General features: G+C 42.5%; 1 protein-coding gene across 1 annotated transcript in view; it reads right to left on the reverse strand.

Moving 5' to 3' along the window:
* The window catches only part of LOC147728364 (protein Jade-1-like), a 38,386-nt gene that overhangs the window by 16,376 nt on the left and 1,616 nt on the right, over nucleotides 1-20,394 (reverse strand). The window contains exons 2-3 of the mRNA XM_086963786.1: nucleotides 13,716-14,216; nucleotides 9,004-9,121 (exon numbers count right to left, since the gene is read on the reverse strand). Coding sequence (XP_086819912.1) covers nucleotides 9,004-9,121; nucleotides 13,716-14,216 — 619 coding nt within the window. The remainder of the gene's footprint in view (nucleotides 1-9,003; nucleotides 9,122-13,715; nucleotides 14,217-20,394) is intronic.

Raw genomic sequence — 20,394 nt, forward strand, 5'->3', positions numbered from 1 at the left:
GTCACCCCGAAGGGGAGAACCTTGAATTAGTAGTGTTGACCTTCTATTGTGAACCTGAGATATTTTCTGTGAGCTGGATGGATGGGTATGTGAAAATACGCGTCCTTGAGGTCCAATGTTGCTAGGAAGTCTCCTTGCTGTAGCAACGGGAGCACTTGCTGTAGTGTGATCATATGGAAGTGCTCCGGCAGTATGTATTGATTTAGGGGTCTGAGGTCCAATATTGGTCTGAGTGAACCGTCCTTCTTGGGAATAAGGAAGTATAGGGAGTATACTCCTGTCCCTTAATGTTGGAAAGGGGCTGGCTCTATGGCCCCCTTTTCCAGCATGCATTTCATCTCTTGTTGTAGCAGGGTGATGTGTTTATTGGACATAGGAGGTGTCTGGGTGGTATGTTTGGTGGGGTAGAGTTGAGTTCTAGGCAATAACCATACTGGATAATTTGTCTCACCCACCTGTCCGTGGTAATTGCGTTCCAGACAGGTAAGAATTGTTGGAGTCTGGTGTTAGGTGGTCTGATGAAGTCACTGTTTTGTGGCAGTGGAGGCTCTGGTGTTATTGCCTCCACGTCCTCTCCCCTTGTTATTGTTGCCCCTATAACCTCCTCTGTTGGAGTTCTTGTTAAAGGAACCTTGGGTGTTGCCTTTGTATGTAGATGAGGTCTGTGAAGTATTGCCTCGTGTAGCTGACCTGTATGAGAAGCGTCGAAAGGAACCTCTGTGTTGCTGAGACTGCAATGCACCCATTGATTTTGCAGTTTGTCTTTCTTTATTTTGTCTAAAATAGTGTCAACAGCAGGGCCAAAGAGGAAGTCTTTGATTGTCTGGTTGGTTAAGAATGGTGGACTGCACCTCGTTCTTAAAGCCCGAAATACGCAGCCATGCATGCCGTCGTAGTAAAACGCTAGTGTTAATAGACCTGGCTGCAGTGTCGGCTGCGTCAAGCGCACAATTGATGGAGGCGTTTGTAATAAATTTTCCCTCCTGTATGAGGTCATTAGCTTGGGCTTTAAAAGGCTCAGGCAGGTGTTGCATTAAGCTTTCAAGCTGGTCATAGTGTGCTCTGTCGTAACGAGCAAGCAGAGCGTGTGTATTCACAATTCTCCATGAATTGGAGGCCTGTGATGCTTCCCTTTTACCAGAGGCCTCTAGTATTTTGGACTCTTTATCAGGAGGAGGAGCCTCCCCTGTTGTCTGTGAGTTGGCCCTTTAGCGTGCATTAACCACTACCAGTGAGTCTAATGGTAACTGACCTCTGATATAGGTAGGGTCTGCTCTATATTTCTTTTCAATCCTGGGATTGATTACGCGTGCCCTGGCTGTATCTTTAAATAGATCAGGCGCGTGTTTCAATACCCTCTTTAGCATAGGAAGTGTTCTGACGTTTTTCTAAGAAGTAGGGAAAGTGTCAAATAAGAAGTCTTCGTCTATAGGGTCATTGTGCATGTCTACGTTGTGGTACTGCGCTGCCCTGCCTATTAGTTGGTTGAAGACGATGGTGTCGTCAGTAGGTGATGGCTTTGTTGGGTATGAGGAGACGTCAGGGATGGGATGTGTGTCATATGGGTCAGTTGGCTCTCCCCATGGTTCATTTTGGGGTTAGGATCCTCTGGACAGTCATAATCATGCTGAGGATCATCCCCTGTGTTGCCCTCATTGTCCCCATAGTGAGAAGGAGAGTAAGGAGCAAAAGGCGTAGTAGGGATAGTGGGATAGAAAGGAATGAAGGGTCTAGAGGGAGAGGTCCTAAAGTCCTTCTTCTTTAGAGGAATGGGGGAATGAGAGTCTGTGTCCAGTGGTCTCTTCTTCCTGTGTAGGATTGTGACTTTACCAGTCTCAGGATTAATACATATTTTAGCCTGGTCGTCTGATGGATCTGGATGGAAGAGTTCTTCTTCCACTGTCCGTGGCTGTGTCTTTGATTTCTTCGGCTTAGTCTGTTTTGGATCGACTATTGCTTCTGGGTCGATACCCTCTTCTGTTTCGATGACTTTCGGTGCCTTATTGCTTTTTCTCGGCTCTGACCCTTTGTTCGGGTCGACGAGTAATTTTGGATCGACTGGGTTTTTCGGTTTGACACGCTTCTTGTGCTCTATAATAACAAGAGGGACAAATGCGGACAATATTTACCGGGGTCCAATGTACGTGTCCTCAAAACTGGGTATCAAAAAAGTGTACAGAGTTCCCCACCTGGAAGTGGTTAAATAAAGGAAAAGATTCTCTCTCTGGTGGGTGTATTGGTGGAGATTAAGGTAATCCCTTCGCGGAATTTAGGATGCCTCACACAACTCAGAGGCACAGAGAATTAAGTGATCTTGCCTCGTTCAACCCTCGCCTATGGTGTGGTCGACATGTTTCATGCCAATCAGGCAATTCTTCAGGACAGCTGTCCTGCGATCTCGCCGTTGTGGTAGGGGTAGGTGCTTAAAAGCCTAGTGCCTCGAGCATACAAGGTAACTACCTGTGAGCTCAGGCCCCACGAGGACAGTCAGTGGGGACCGTCTACCAGGGACTCAGGGGCGGGAAACCACGCAGGATCCCATCTAGCGATAACCTGCAGGTTGTATTACAACTTTTACCTGTTGATGAGCAATTTGGTCCTGAAGAATTGCCTGATTGGCATGAAACATGCCTCTGTACCCCTCCCTTCACCATTTTTAACGAGGCAGTGAGCCATATCATTAAAGCTCCTTAATGGACTCTACTGACTTCTTTTAACTTTCCACACACGCTCACAACTACACTTCCCTTCTGGCCCCTCACACACATGCATCAAATGGCTAAGGAATAAAAGATCTCCGCAAAAGAGTAGCACTTCAAAGCTACCCGACAAGCATTGCACCGCCAACCTGTCGTTGGAGCAGGAGGCCAATGATGACACAATACAATCATCGGGTGGGATGGCAGCAGTCGTCCAACCTTTGAGTTGTGTGAGGCATCCTGAATTCCGCGGAGGGATTACCTTAATCTCCACCAATACACCCACCAGAGAGAGAATCTTTTCCTTTATTTAACCACTTCCGGGTGGGGAACTCATTACACTTTTTTGATACCCACGCTTCTTGTGCTCGACAGGTTTTTTCGGTTGACCGTCCTTTGTCGAGTCGATGTTTTTTTTTGGATCGACCAGTCTTTTTGGAGCACTTGTCTTTGGTTCGATAGCCTTCTTCGGCTGGATCACAGGTTTCGATACGGCACCCTTTACGTTGGCGACCTTCTTTGGTTCGGCGACCTTCGGCACAGTGGGCTTTTTTGAATCAAAGGCCTTCTTCCGGTCGGCGCCCTTCAGCTCGGTGGCCTTCTTTGGCTCAACGGCCTTTTTAGGTTCGGCGCCTTTTGGCTCGACTGCCTTCTTCGGTTCTGCGCTCTTTGGGTCGACGGCCTTCTTGGGTTCTAGAACCATCTTTGGGATCACGTTACTTGGCCCTGGGGTCTCTGAAGGCTTAGTTTTTGGTTTCGGAGCTGAGCCGGACGGCGGGGCTGGCGAATGTTTCTTCGGATCTTGACTAAGGCCTTTTGGCGATGCCTCGACCGGAGCCTTCGGTAACGGGGTAATCAGTGTCAGTGGCAGTGTACTCACGATTTGCCCCGGTGGGGTCTCGTCGTCGGAGCCCGAGTAGTCCTCGACGGTGACGATCTCTAGGTCCGAATCTTCAGCTTCTGGAAGTTCTTGGTCATCATCGAAGATGTTATCTGGTTCCGGTGCCTGTCGCTGCATCTCTTGCCTAGCGACCCGTCGAATCCGGATGGTTTTCTTCTAATGGAATTGGGCACAGGCTGGGCAGGTTACTTTCTTATGGTCTGGTGATAGGCACTTTTTGCATACTGAGTGTTTGTCAGTATGCGGGAAATTGGAGTGGCATTGTGGGCACCTTTTGAACTGGCTCCTTTCCATCGACAGCAGTCCCACGTGGCGTCGAAAAGGCCCAACGGCCCGCGTCGCCGACCGGTTCGAGATGGAAAGTTCGATCGAGTCAATGAGTACCGAGCTAAAACAATACCGTCGAAGTTGAAGGCCTTTAGAAAATTTTTGTTTCGATTCCGAAGTTGGAGTATAGAAATAACATCCAAACCCAATGGCGGCAAAAAGCAATCTGAGGATGGAGAAGATGCCCATGCGCACTGTAGTCCAGGGGAGGAGTCACCTATCTCGTGATACTTCGAAGACTCTTCCAGGACAACAAGGTGCAATCATCCGGACCCAACATTAGGCGGCGATCTATGCACAGATATGAATTCAGCAGCCCACATGCCTCGAACATATCTTTCTCTCTCGTGCCCTTTTTTCCACTGTCTATCGTGGTCTCTCTCTGTGCCTCTGCTTCTCTATCTTTTTCCAGTGAGCCTGTCTCTGCCTCTCTTTTTCAGCTGTCGCTATCTGCCTTTCTGTGCTTCAGTCTGTGCCCCTCTCTTTCCCACTGTCATTCACAGCTTTGGTCTTCCCCCCTGAATGTCTCCATCTTTTCCATTGTGTCAGTCTCCTTGTCTATCTTTCCACAGTCCGCCTCGGCCTCGCTTTGTATATCAGTCTCCCTGTCTCTGTGCATTGCACTGTTTCTGTCACCTTCACGCCAATTGTTTCCTCTGTATTACCCTCCCTCTCTGATCCGCTCTCTGCTGCTTCCCTTTCTTTTTCAATGTGTCTGTCTCTGCCCCTCTTTCTCTCCTCCCCTGCCTGTCTGCCTCTCTCTTCCACGGTCTGTCCCAGATTCCCTCTCGGACTGCCCGTCTCTCTTTCTGTTCCACTGTCTCTCTTTTCTACCATGCCAGTCTCACTCTTCCATGGTCTATCTCTGCCCCACTCTATCTTTTTGACTTGCTTTCTCTGCCTGTTTAATTTTTTTCTTCCGCTGAATGTCTCTTGCTTTCTTTCTTTGACTGCCTGTCTCTCTTTCTCTTCCGTTGACTTTCTGTCTGTCTGTCTTTTCTACTTGGCCTCACTCCTCTCTCTCTCTTTATGCTTCTATCTCACTCCACTGCCTGTCTCTGCCTCTCTCACTAACCACTGCCTGGCTTGCCTCTCTCCCTCTATTTGACTGCCTGTCTCAGCTTCTCTCTCTCTTTGTCTGTCTCTCCTCTCTCTCCTCTACCCATCCCATGCGCTCGCTCTCCTCTGAGTCTGCTGCCGGTCTCTTTCTCTCGGACGGTCTGCCACCCCCCCTCGTGCGCTCTCTCCCCTCTACAAGCCCGCCTCTGCCTCGCGCTCCATGCGCAGTCTCTCCCTTTATCTTTCATTTATGGCGAGGTGCTGCCAGCCAGAACCAAAACAAACCGCAGAAATGTTTCCGAGTAGTTTAACAACATTCCCATGCAACGACTTCACATCGCACTAACCAAAAAACCACGCTGGGTCAGTCCCGCGAAAACGAGAATACCCTCTTGTCTCAAAGGCAGCGGCTATTTATATTTCTGGGTTTGTGGATTTGGCGTTTTATAACAAGAAAATAGGAAAGCAGCGAGTTACAGCAAATGCAATAAAAGCCTGGCGTGCGAGGTCAGACCTGCGTGTGAGGAAAACATTTGTTGTTAATGATCCAAAACCCTTTAGGTTTTTGTGTTGAGCTGAGAGGACATAAAATGTAAACATGGATTGGTTTGGTTACACCTTCTTACTTAGTGCTCTTGTAATGTGTGGCTGCTTTTGTCGTTCATCTCAGCAATGTGTTTTTTTCTGCTGTAATAACTGTAGACACTACATGTGGGGTGTGCACTTTTTATATATCTCTTTGTACTGTACAGCTAGAGTGGAAAATGTACCCTTCTTTTTTTCGGCTACAAGGGCTCTAAGCAGCGTTCTTAAATGTTGGCAATTTACCTTTTCCGAGCTATTAACGCAGGCCCTTGCAAAAATGAGATCAGTAAACGGATAATCAAATTGTTTATGTAATTACAAGCCCTGCGGCAGTCACAATCAATCTATCTATCCTATCTAATCTATCTATCTTATCAATCTATCTATCCTATCCTATCTGATCTTATCTTATTTTATCTATCTTATCTTACATAACCATCTATCCTATATACATGCAGATCTAACAGATAACCTACATAAATAGCCAATAGGTCTCGTTTTTGGGACCTTATAAGTGTTTAGCCATGCAACAGTTGATGTTGTTGCAGTAAGGATATTGTGCTGCATAACTAAATACTTATAAAAGGTCCCACAGGCGAGACCTATTGCCTCATCCAATGCTTGTTCCATTTGTCAATGTTCTGTGATTTCTGGGCCCATTTTTTCTATTTCAAACTTTTTATTGAAATTTAGGGCAACAGAGGTAAATCTGTTAACATAACCAATGAAGACCCATTCTCCCACCAACCTCTTTCCTGAACTCAAACCAACATTAGGTTAGTGTAGCAGATCTCATTCCATCCTAAACACTTCAGTATACTTCAATATCGAACACCCCCAACCACACTCATCTGCATAGAGTGTTTAAGACGCAGAGCAACCAGGTCCTACCTACCCAAGTACCTCATACCATACTTTTCGAAATACCTAAGTTTTTTAGTTCTATCTTATTAGGACTTTTATACTACAATCATGTATTAAAGCCTCAGAATACACTACAACGTATCGCCCTGCCTTTCTCTCTTCCATTAGGTGGAACCAGAATGTTTAACTGCCCATTTAGGTCTTCTCAGCTTTCCTCTCTCACAGACCCCAGTACTCACAACAGGTTTCACCACTATTGGATACCACAATATTTTTTTCAAATTGGCACAGTACTTCTCTCCCAAAGATCTCTAACATCGGGTAAGACCACCAAAATTGTATTGTAGTATCCTCTTAAAATGATAGATCGGCAGGTAAGAAATGTTTATCCAAGAATCCTAAGGAGAGGCAACGTCTTTCAGAAACTGCCAGGCATTCTGGAAATCACCTTCTGCAACATTGCAAAAAATCCAACAGAGGCTATGTAACACTTGATCAATAGAATGTCACTACAACAGTAAGACAATGCTACTCATTCACCTCCTTCACAAAATAACAAGAACCCCTACTATAACACACACCCCACAACATCCAGACCACTTCATTCATCCTAGTGCTGCATCACTATGCCACAACGCATAAACTCCCAGTAACGCACTCTACACAGTTATCTCTACATTATACAATTATCCATTACATAATCATGCACCCACCCAGATATGTTATTAGGTATTTCCAAGACAAGACATCAACCTCACACTCTGAGGATTCATCTCCATGATCCCTTCCACTTCCAGCCCTCTGTTCCCATTATTACTGACGACAGTGGGATAAATATGCCAGAATTGCTTAATTCCATACATTTTATTAGGAAAACTCCAAAACACTTGCAATGGTTTGCAGAACGCAGACAGTCCCATGCTGATCTTTTGTGCCAACTTGATCCTGACCCAAACTCCTTTCTGAAAGCAATTCTCATACCAGCATATTTCCTCCCTAATCTGCATGTCGCCATATCTTCACCTTCACTATCATATAACTTTGGGGGGAGGATGTTGCCTAACAGCTAAGGCAGTCAACCTCAAATCTTGGGAAAATGGTTCGAGACTCGGCAGGGATGCTCAATATCCTGTGATTCTTAACAAATCATTTAATCTCCCTGTGCCTAACAAAAAATAAAAAAAGGTCTGTAACGCAAAGGGGGCTCATGTAAAGCACTCTGATACCTTCATGTCTAGTTTGCGCTATAAATAAAAAATAACAAAAAATCTTTGGACAGAACTCCCAACACCACATTAACTTGCACAGGGGTTACTGCCAGGGCAATACTGGGTGTAATGCTTTCACAACAAACCAGTTTCTTTCCCGCTGCTCTGCAGTTTCTCCCATTGATGAGGAGCATGTGTGGCTGTAGATACACATACTCTGCATAGACTATATAGCAGTCCCTCTCCAATGCGGCAGACTAGCAAGCAGATGATGCCAATGTTTGAAAGAGTGTTTTGAGACAGGTTGGCCAACTAAAGCTTGTTGACATGCTAGAATGTCTACACAATGCTTGGCGAAAGTGTGAAACATTGACCAAATAGCAGCCCTACATATATCTGTGAAAGGGACATTACCAAAAAAGCTCTGGTGGCCCCTCTTTTGCATGTAGTGTGGGCTCTATGCGTCACTGGGAGTGTGCACTCAGATATTACGCCTTAAAAGCCTTCATGAAGGCATTAGTGACTGGGACACTGGGACACTAAAAAGAGATAAGTCGGGTCTGATTTGGATGTATGCTGGAACCCTGGTTAAGTGTAATCATATGAAGTGCAGGTGTTGCCTTGCATAGATGCTGAAGGTAGTCACCTGCACAGAAACCTTAAAGGGATTGGTTCAGAGATATAGCAATGCATTAACTTTTTCCACTTAGCTGTGTAAAAGGCATGATTAGTGTGCTTACTTGCCTCTCGCAGGATAATCATGCACTCCACTGAAGTTAGAGGTAGCCAAATCCTAAGAATTCAGGTGCCAGATCGCATGGTTCAGCTGTCTGGGATCTGGATGTCAGAGCCATAATGCCAAGTGAGAAGGTTCAACATGTTGGGGAGCTTCTTGGGATTTACTGAAGTTTCATGCTTAATTGCAACTCACCAAGTTATAGGTATTTTAGAGACTGATCATCAACACTGTTGAGGACTCCATATACCATAATGACCTGGGAGGAATGGTGACAGCAATCTTCTTCTGTTACCCTCTGTTTGTAAACATTGTAATAATTCATATATTACGATAATTCCTTGCAAAGATCACGGTGTCAGGGTACTTCCAAGCGGTGTGACACCTGTTTACCTTCTCTTAAACATTGAACCAGGAGCATCTCTGTTAGGGGAATCCCTCAACCCAAGTGAGCCTGGCAGAGAGAATAAATGCAATTTTGTGCAGATAAATCACAGACTAGAAACTTGCGACAGTGAAATGTTTGCGCAGAATCGTTTTAAAACGATGAATTGGTGTCAAGATGCTTTTCAAGAATTGCGTGTTAAACCATTTCCATAAAAAGAGAAATAATTTCCAGCATACCTGGCACGTTTTCATGCTCTCCGAGCCTCACATACAGATTAAATATTTGCTCCTGGACTTTGCAGACTGAGCGCTTCATCTTTTCCCTTCTGGTTAGCATGTACGTAAGATTACGAACCTGGAGCAAAGAAAATATATCAATTAATCAAATGTGTTAGATCGTTCCAAGCCTGCCAGACCTCCATTGGCTAAATACACTGACCAAGTTGGTGGGTAGAGAACAGCATACAACTGAATGCTCTGTAGGCTATCTTAACATATTTTAATGCATATTTTTATCCAAACCAATTACTTAAATTTTGCAGACAAATAGGAAAAGGTCACCGCTCACCACAAACTCCAGCAATTTTCTACAATTCATTCATAGTCATCATTCTACAATAGACAATGTGCCAGAGCATGCATCTTAGACCACAATACCAAAGCGAATGCACGGTCAACTGCAACCCTGAGCCATCTGTCCGCACACCTATTTGACAGAATATATTCACTCGTATGAAGCAGAGGCTAGGGGCGTGGGTTAATTTGAAAGGAAGATTTGCTTGGTAACTGTAATTACGACAATGAGTAGCTTATTTAACCTTGTAGACAGCTTTCCCCTTCCAAATGTGTGGACATATTCCACAGCAATCAGAATACTCTACTCAGAAACTCAGTACTTGAAACAAATGTATTATACAAGCTCAGCTAAAGATACGCTGCAAACATATGTGATATAATAGTTACTTGTAGGGCACACATCACCTGGGAGGGTATCCTGGTGCCTGTGAGGAGGTGGGTGAGGGGTGTGTGTCTTGAGGTCTATTGGAAGAGTCGGGGTTGGTCATTTTAGCATTAGCTTTGCAACAAATCTCCAGAGGAGACTCAGCAGTATCACCATATCAAGGATATTTTGTCTCCTAAGCCTTGATGCCTTAACCCCTTCAGTGCTGCGAACGTCCAACGGTCGTTGCGTGCACTACCTCCCCAGTGCTGCGCACGACCATTGGACGTCCATTCAGCACTAGTTCCAATGGACAGCGCAGCACTGGGGAGGGATATTTGCGCCGCATCAGAGGGGTTAAGGGTAAATGATCTGGTAGAAATTAACATAAACACAAGATGCATAAACATAAATAAAAGGCATTGTCATTTACAATGCCAATAGTTTAAATCCTCGCAAATGCGAGACCTATTGCTTAACAAATGTTTGTTTACAAGTTGTGTGTGTGGGGGGTTTACGGTTTGCAAACAGAAGGTAGCAGAACGAACACAAGACGTGGTGGACCCTGTAATCACTGAATGACAAGTGAGCAATCACAACAGTGAATTAAGCTATATTAATATAAGCTTCTCATTTATCTGCTGATGTGGACAAGTGAGGCAGCAGGTAAGACAGACCTTATGAGAATATGATTGATGGTGAATACCTGTTTAGTCCAAACTGCTTAGCACATAAATGAAACATCAGTATGTTTCTATGTAGATTTGTGAAAAGATGCTCAATAGGAAAATGGACTTTCAGATAAGGAAGAGTACCATGCAGAAACATACTTACAATTTAAATTGTCATTCAAATCTCTTAATTGCCAAAAGTGATTGTATAAAAGGGGCGTTGGTTTCTACTTTTGAAAATAAATGGACACATCTTTAGTTAGAAAAGTGCTATGGTATGAATTAATTTCAGTTTGGAAAACAATACCCCGCTAACAGAATATTTCCACAAGACCTGACTTAGACGTATGACTAAAATATTGTGTGTTCACCAAAACTTATATGGTGTATATTTGCATCAAGAGCACTAAACAGATTGTACTTTGGAGGTTAAACGTCTGCAGGACTGAAGCAAAAGTAATCTTTTAATTAACCATGCAAAGCAGACTGGTTCAGGGGAGTGGAATTTAATAAAATAGCTACTTGTCCACGGGGCAGGTTGCTTCATAAATCTACTTGTCCTGTAACAAAATCCACTTATTCCTTTGGTGCCATGTAGTGCAGCGACAAATTATGTTTATCATTATATAAGAGCTCGGATATAGCCGCTCTGATTAAGCCAGGGCTCACACCATAGTAGTGCTTGAATACTTGCAATCCCCTTATGTTGCCACGTTTCCGCAGATCTACATACTGGGGCTGAAGGTAGTGGTAAGCAACAGTTCCAGGGTTAGAATTCCCTTTTGAGTCTGTGCAAACCTACTAAATTGCATGTTTTAAGGGTTTTCAACAACTCTTCTCTAATCTTTTCCCATACTGAGAAATGTTGGAAATTTACTCCAGACAATGGCAGACATAAACCTCCTTCCAGAGTTGAGAAAAAAAGTGATTGGAGGGAAAGTGAACTTGCAAACACTCAGATTTTAACCTGAGCACATCTGCACATGCATATTTGCTCATGCTAAAATGTAGTTCACAAATATTTTCTAGGAGAACTATTTCCTGTCCTACTTCTGTAAATTCCGGGAATTCACGAAAGCTGTATAGCTGCACTTAATACAATGACATATACCATGGGTGCAATTTTGAGACTTTCTTTAATAATTAGGCCCCTAATTTCGTCTAGCGTTGACCATGACCTTTTGTGTTTATTATAATTCTGTCTCTCTCTCTGCTAGCTTCACTGTGAGGGACAGCATTCTGCTCTTTCGCAAGGAGCATATCGGCACACAAAGTAGTTTTATTCAGTGCCAGTAACTACTGTGGCAGTGTGTGCTTTTTGATACCAAAAACAATTTTTGCTTTTGCCAATGTTTGTTATAATGGTGAGGGCCCGGCAGCTCCCACACTAATGACATTTAACAAAAACCATGCCAAAACAATTCACACATTGACAAAACTAAAAAGCAGACCTACTTTTCTAGTTCATGTTTATTTCCCATAACCTTATTGAAACTGGCTACACTGTTCCATTATGAATATATTTGGGAAATACTAGCATGCATCAACATGTTACTAAATGATGCTGCAAATAAATTGTACCTAAAATTTTACAATAGTTCAGCGAAATGTTTTTTTTCTGCTTTCATTTTTTTATGAACATTTTATTTTGAAAGCAAATAATCATCAATCTTGCTTTCAAGCTTTTGCAAATATTTGCATCAAATCAGAGCATTCTAGGAGCATTATACATAGCCTCATATTACTAAACTTTGAAAATGTCTGTACACATTTTTATATTGGAACCACTGTCACTATTGCAGCCAGAGCTTATAACATTTACTTAGAGCGCTCTCCCCCCTAATAATAAAGGCTTTCAATTAATGAACCATGAATACAAGTTTCAACAGCATTAACATATGGATAAAAATATTACCTTAATTGCAGACAGTTCTCTTCCCTGATCCATAATGTGGTACTGCAAACTGGCAGCCAAAGGATTTTTGCTGCAGGGAGTTGGACCTACTGGTCCCAAGGACAAAATGCACATGAAATCTTGTTGCCCTTGACCGAAAAATTATATGTCCTAGGTGTCGGGCTATAGGAATTCCACATCCCTGCTGGTTCATTCATCACACATGTACACTGTTCTTTCCTCAGAGGGGATAGATAGTCACCCGTCAGTACTCTTTGAAATGTTAACAGGTGACAATGTTTGATAAGTGAGATACTCCTTAAGGGGGGGGGGGGGGGAGGAGGCAATGCATAATATGAGGAAAAAGGTCCAAGGTTCCAGGTAATTTTGATTTTTTTTTTAAAGATAAAATCCCCATTTCTTTATTAGTCGAGGAAGAATAAATCTTCTGGGCATATTCAAGAGCGCCAGAATGTAATTCCATAACCTTTAGGGATTTTACAAACATCTGCAAGTTGGGCAATCACTTCATTTCAATTTCTACCTGCTTGAGACATAACTTATGGCACAGTTTTCCACTCGTTACACAGAAATACTAGAAAGACTTTACCAAGATACATTATTTTTACAGTTGGGCTCACATAAGAGCTTGTGCTTTTCTATAGTTAGCTACAGTCCCAAGAATGGAGTTCTGGTGAGAGGTTCATTAGAATGTCTGCTGATAATATTACTGGTTTGTGCAGTGTAATTCATCTGTCCGTCTCCCGAAAAGAGCCAGTAAAATCTAAAATTATTCATTTGTTTGTCAATCTGATGGGAGACCCCTAGGCCGCTCCAGTGGCGTAATAGCCCCCATGGTACTGGCGGGTTTCCCAGCTCTACGAGGGCCACTCAGAGTACTGTGCACAGAGCGTGGGGCCCTCAAGTTTCGTTACGCCACTGATCAGCTCCTGCACGCATGGATTGAAACCTTTCAAGTATTGAAGTTATATGCTAACCTAGGCGCATGGAGACTGGATGTTAATTTATATAGTTTCTGTAGCAAATTTACTTTTCACCATGGCCCCCCCTGAATTTTCACTTTTTTCTGGGCCGTATTTGTGCTGGCTTTAGGCACTGAAATAAGGCATCTTAAGGTTCATACATCCACTACCATTTCTGGCAGCAATTACTGCACTATGTTGAATGTGGTGAACTGGAGGATAGTATTGTCTTTCACCCCTTTTGAAGTGTGTAAACGGTGTACAATAAATTGTGAAACAGTAAAAAATATTACATGTTAGATGTGCAGAATGATTAACAGTGCAACCACAACAGGTTAGTTGTTATCCTAAGACATTTTTCATGAGATTGAGGAGCCTTTAAAAATATTTATGTGAATAATCCTACATAATCCTAAACTTAAAGGTATCAATAGTTTTCAGAGACAGTCCCGGTAACTTACCCTTTCAAGATCCTGTCGCAAATGAGTGAAGAGCTGCAACCTTCTGATGAGAACATCTTGCTCCTTCTTTGCCAGATTGTCCTCCTCATCTTTCTTGGGTGTAATCAAGGGCTTGTTGAAATTAGCTTTCCGCTTCAATATCCAGTATTGAAAAAGGAACTGGGCTACCAGCTCAGTTATTTCCATAGTCCGGCACACCTCTGGGACACTGACAAATGTGAAAAACTCATCTTCCAGCTCCTGGAGTTTTTGCTTGCGTTGGCTCACTCTCTGCGCTTCTTGCTCTTTCTGATCCATCCGGGCAGAGGGGGCCATTTGCACCTCGTGTCCTTCATGACTCTCATTGAAATTTTCCTTTGAACCATTTTTGCATGAGCTGTGATTTTCACAGTAAGATTTAAACTTCACTTCATCACTCTCTGTGAGAATGGTTTTCATCTCCAAGCCCCGGTCAAAAGCACAGGTCACATGAAAGGCTGTCCGGCAGTTTTTCACAGAACACTACGGCAAACAAAGACAAAGAGAAACGTTGAAGGTAAAACAGTTATACCAGATATTGTTCAACTACTAATATAATACAGTATACTATTGCCAACTGAGCAGCAAACAGAAGTCCAGCCCCAGATGATCATGTGTGAGACAATGCTTGCCATCTAGAAAAGTTCAACCTGACCATCAGAGTGGTTTGAACATAAATAATTCAGTTTATGTCAAAGAATGTGAAGCATAATTGCGGACACAATTTGGTTATCAAAAATATGATTATCTGCTTTTCAACCAATCATAATTGTTCCCAGTGCCGGCTATTAAGACTGAGTACTGGTTGGCTATCTGAATGGATGCACAGCATTGCTATTCCTGTGCATATCTCTGTGAAGTAACCCATCCATAAGAACTGATGGGCGAATTCCAGTGAGGGAAGCATTTTATTTTTCCGACTCCCAGATGACTACTGAATTAGGTAGATTATGCTCAGTTTGAATTCTGGTAAAAATTACACCCATTTCCGCTTGTGACCATGCCATAACAATATCTGTGAGAACAATTACAGCAGGTAAAATAAATAAAGAAGAAACCACATACAATATGAAACAGACTTTCAGGGTTAAAGCTTGAATCTGAATTGAGATGACATTCACACCCATGCCAGTCCAAAGAGGAAATAGCATGTGTTTCCATGGTGAATGCAACTGGTTATAAAGAAACTTAATCTGCAAATTTTCTGCAAGTTACTTACCTTCGATAACGCCTTATTTGATGGAGACATAGTCTAGCCGCAGATTCTTTAACATAGAATTCTCCTTAGGTGGCAGAAATTTTTTCAGCAGTACTCCTGCGCATCAGTATATGAAAGAAAGAAGAGCTGGTGCATACGTAGCAACTAAGTGACGACGAGAAGCAGGACACGAATGAAGCGTACATCCATGTAAGCTACACGTAAGCACTTTTTACGAATGTAGCTTAACACATATATTAAGATATACACAATATATCAGCATATATTGTGTGTGTATATATATATATGTATATATATATATATATATATATATATATATATATATATATATATATATATACACACACACACACACACACACATAGATAATAACCTCCATGCGTATAAATATACACAGAAGAAGCTATCACCTTGCTGAAGCTGAAAAAACATAAGTAGTATGGGCTGAGTAATCAGCAACAGGGTACTAACCAGAAAAGGGTGATAGAGGAAAATAGATCATACCCTTCAACAAAGGAAATAGCTGGCAAACATCGAAAACAATGGTTACTGATTTTGAGCTCTTAATGAAAGTATAAGAAAAACAATAGAATAACTAGGCCCAGAAGCAGGCCAAGGTGGAAGGCTAACCCATGGAGGCCTAGAAATTGGTATTGAGCCTTATCATCCAACAGTAAGACATATCCGACTGAGAAAAAAAAGTTAACGCATAGGTCTAATGACTAACCCCTGAGGATAGAATATTAGGACACTGTACAGAACAAAATAAAAAAAAGTTGTCCAAGGAGAGAGATACCAAAGGGGACAAGCAATCCAACAAGGAAACTAAGTCCAAGAGGACGAAACCATGCTGTTCTAGGAATAGATTAAAGTAACAAGGAATCCACCAAAAGGTGGATGAGCCATTAACACACAAAAAGAGACCACATAGTGTATTTGCAAGGATAAAAATGTAGTCACCTTGATGCCACGCGTGTGTATGAACTCCGAAAAAGGATGTGTTTGTGGCAATAAGGGAAAAGACTTTGACCATAGGCAATAAGTGAGTATGACAGATGTCCTAACAGGAAATGGCAAAGCAAGGACAGCGAGATCGGTGGCACAAAAAAAGGTTGGCACTCCAGTACTACCACACAGATAAGGAATCTGGAGGAAACCACAAACAAGACGATCAGCAGAACTGAAAAGAAAATGCATGTCTTTTTTTTAAATCACGAGAAGTGAATGAACCTCATGCACCAGAGTAGCCCATTAAAAGTGCACCCTGCTGAAGAAGAGCGAGAAGCTCACTATAGAAGTGAAGGACACAGAGAAAAGAATGTCCTAGCAGGAAATAATGGCCATGCCAGTAACTTGGAAAACAGAGTACAGACTGTGGCACGTGTGCCACTGCTCCAGTGGAAATGTAGAGCCTTTGGTGAAACAGAATTACACAAGAAGGGTAGCATAAAGATTGCTCTCTCTCTAAGATCAAGGAGAAACGAGAGTTTCACGAGAAGGGTATCTCATTGAACAAGCTACATAGAAACTCCCTCGGGGAAAAAAAGTGAAAGGTCCCTACAAAGGATTCTAAATGTTATTTATCAACGTGAAGTGCAGGGGTAAAAAGTTCCAGCAGTTAGGTTGCGAGTCAGAGCTCGTGAACTGTAGGCCACAAGGGGCTCTCATAAGTAGTGAATAAAGCTTACAGAGATGCTCTAAAGAGCATGTAACATAGGTAATTAATCTAGTGTGAGAAAATAATAATACAGAAAAACAATCTCTTGGGCATGGAGCCCGTAGTCAAAGAAACAGAACACCTATGCAACAGGTGTTAAACCGATGTAGAGTCATAAAGGAACCATAACCTGTCACTGACAATGTAAGAAGCATAAGAATAATACATGCAGGCAGCCGGACTACCACACCAGTTGTCACCAGTAGGTGTGATAGACAACCATTCACACCACCATGGAATGCTCAATCGAGAAAGAAATCAAGTACCAAAATCCCCCAAACAAACTGAAATGGGTGGATAGACAGGAGCAAAAGCAGAGCTAAGTTTCAGTTCTGCCCAGACAATCCTGAAAACGCTGCTTAGCAGAGTCTGCATGAGCACCAGAAAGGTGGGTGCCATCAAAAGGCAGGTCAAGCCAACTTGTCTGAACAGCCTCTGAAGGAGGAGACATTCGTAGCCAGGCACAATGACTTAGCGCTACTGAAGAACCCATGGCCTCACCTATCAAATCAGTGGTAGCTATCCCACTTCTAATAATTAATTTAGCACCTGTTGACCATCTTGGATCAACAAGGTAAGGTTGCTTCGGGTGTCTTCCGGAAGCGACAGCAACAGACGTAAGGAACCCCACAATGTATGGGAAAAGCATCCAAGAAAGTAAGATGTATTAATGAAACTCAAAGTAGAACTTATGTAGGAAAAGACACGCCTACCACAATTGTTCTGTCTCCTGGAATGTATCTGACAGAACATGAGGAAGAGAGGCAATATAATGTGAGGTCGAAGCAACCGTTACCACCAAACTATGAGTAAGGTGTCAGAGGAGACAGGTCAGATCATTGGCATGGACACAGTCAAACCACCTCTCACCTCCTTGGGGCCCAAAGGTGCTCTATGGGAAGGTGGAGACCCAAAGATGGCAAGCAGAGAGCAATAATATGCTTGCATCTGGGTCAGTCTTGCCTCTGCTCCAGGGTTGACAGGGAGGCACGGGCGAACTTGTGCACAGAGTCCTCAACCGACAAGCGGGAGGAGGTCGGAAAATTGAAATCTCTGAGTGGTAAAGTCAGTGGATGCTGCAACGTCGACCTCTGGCGTCGAGACTTACTGTGGAACTACGATGGAGAGTGACATCCACGGAAACAGCTCCTGGACAGGGCCTGCAAATGGCCTGTGTAGTGACTGTGAGAACCGAGTCGACAGGTGCTTAATCTGACTTTCCCTTAGCGCCTTTTAAGTAGGCAACAGGAGTAGCGCTCCTCGAGTCATGGTGCTCTCCCAAGCACCACATACAAAAGGAGTGACGGTTCCTGGATGACAATGCCGTCCACAGGACCAACACGTTTTAAACCCTGAAGGCATAGACAAAGCACAGTTTTAATGATGAAAATGGGCCAAAAACAGCCAGAGGTAACCGCTTCTCCAGATCTGCGTTGTAAGTGTAGAAAAGAAGAAACTGGCTTTAGCGAGTCGAGAAGGGCTTATATGGGCTCAGGTTATGTCACAAACGTGGACAACATTGGTATGGAGTCGTACGCCTTCTACAGACGCGCAGGGGTACTTCTGAAAAAAATCCAGATCTAGTGCAGCACCTGGGGAGTAATCAAAGGTAAGGAATCTGCGGCTAGACAACTTTATATCAGATATATGCTTGAGTTGCCTACTGGTGTTCAACCACCACAAATCCTTGTCGTACTCTTTTCCCCTTTATGTGAGATTTGTTTAAAATTCCAGAGGCCATTTCAAAGATCAGTTTTCTTGATTCATGAATCTCTTCTCTCCTACTCTTATGATCTGATTTTACTAGTACTACTTTTAGATCTGATTTTTACAGATTAACGTCAAGACTGAGATTAAGGAATACCCAGACGATAAACAACTGTTCATTTTACACACCTCACCATTATCTGCCTCACTCGCCACAAGACTTTAGCAGTTAATGACTTTCCTTTTATGCAAACTATGGTCTATAAATAATTTCCTGGTCCGTTTTTACTGTGCAACTCCAGGGATCCCACCAGGTAAAATATGACAAAGTTGGATGCATATTCAAGGAAGGACACAGAGGCTTTTACTAATAAAAATATTGCAAATACCTAAACCCTTCTACAACCTAAATGTGTTGGGTCTACAAACATAGGAGGAAAAACATGTCCACAGTTCTGGAAACAGTAATAGTTGAATGTGTCTCAGAGGTTGTCTGTTAGAGAAAGATGTGAGATCTCAACTTTGTAAACTAACACATTAGTTAAGTATTGCTGCACAGGCACAACATGATGCGTTTCAGAATTGCTGTTCTAACATAAGATCACATTATTTACTTAACAAATGCGTAGGGGAAATTACTGAACCTACAGAAGAAAGATTAAAGGAAACCAGAAACTAAAGCAGAGAATTCAGTTGTCTGTGGAAAAGCCTGCATGGTGGAAAGTGACAGATCTCAATTGGGAGAATATTTCAAGCTTTTTCTGAAGCTACAGAAAAAGACCCATCACCAAACCAGACTTTTTCCTATGATTTAAAGTAGTCATGATCATATTGATCAAAGGGTCCGTTACACTGTGCACGGCAAACAATTAGCTTCAATGGAGCCAGAATAAGTGTTGAATAATACATGATGAAGAAGAACACGCTCTTTTAGTAAAATGTAGTGACAAACCAAAAACCAGGGAAAATCTCGAAGGCAGGGAGCAGTATGATCTCTTATCCTGGTCACAAGCAGGAGTCTGGCAACTTCCTATTTTGCAAAAAGTAATCTTTTTATCAAGAGCCAGATACATTTCCCTGTCATTGTCAAGGTGAGACTAAACAATGAGTATGGAAATGATGTTCTTCATTGATAAACAGTAAACATTTTCTTTAGAAGTTTGATATGTCAAAATCACACGTAGGATGGAAATGCTACTTATAATTCCACTTCGGCATTGTAAGAATCCCAAATGAAGTCATAAATGCTGAATATTTCTACCAAATTTCCGAGGACCACGGAACACTTCTTCTGCATAATATAGAGAACAACCTCTTCTTTGGAGGCAGACATATTAAAGTAATTCATTTGTCACGTGCATAGCGCTAAGCAGAAAGGTTTTTCCTCTTCTCATTGGAAAAAACCCTTTGAGAATTTTTTTAAAAAAAGCTACATGGTAGCACCTAGTTGAAAAAACTTTAGCGTGTCAGGTTAAAACATGTGCAAACTTGTATTTCAGTGGAGAAAAATGAAAAAAAAAGAATGCATGCTAGCCTTCAGTGAATCAGGTCCAAAAGACAACACCGCCTCTTTAAGGGCTCTGCAGCTTCCCTCTACCAGCATGCACACGTAGTTTTCCTCACAGACTCAGTTCTTTTTAAATGGCAAACTATAATTTTCATTATATTAAAGAAAAGTACTGATATTCGTGAAGGGGGGTGAATTTATATAACTTGAATAAAAATGTCTTTAGTGCATAGCTGAAATTACCATTAAGGAACATTTCCTTCTGCATCATAGGATCCTCACTGATGGTTATAAATGCAGAATAGAGTAGCAAGGATATCCCTCTTAGCGGATACCATTATTTTCTAGTAACATCTCTCTACAATACAGTAAAGGTTGAAAATTCATGCAGAACACTATCCAGCTAACAGGGATTTATTTATTAGACCCCCCATCCTTGTCCAGAGAGGTCCTTAAGTTAGCATCTATAGATTATTTTATTACATCAGTCTAAGTATCTTTGACAAATTTA

Source organism: Lissotriton vulgaris, chromosome 3_1 (genome assembly GCF_964263255.1).
Source record: "Lissotriton vulgaris chromosome 3_1, aLisVul1.2, whole genome shotgun sequence".
NCBI classification, from domain to species: domain Eukaryota; kingdom Metazoa; phylum Chordata; class Amphibia; order Caudata; family Salamandridae; genus Lissotriton; species Lissotriton vulgaris.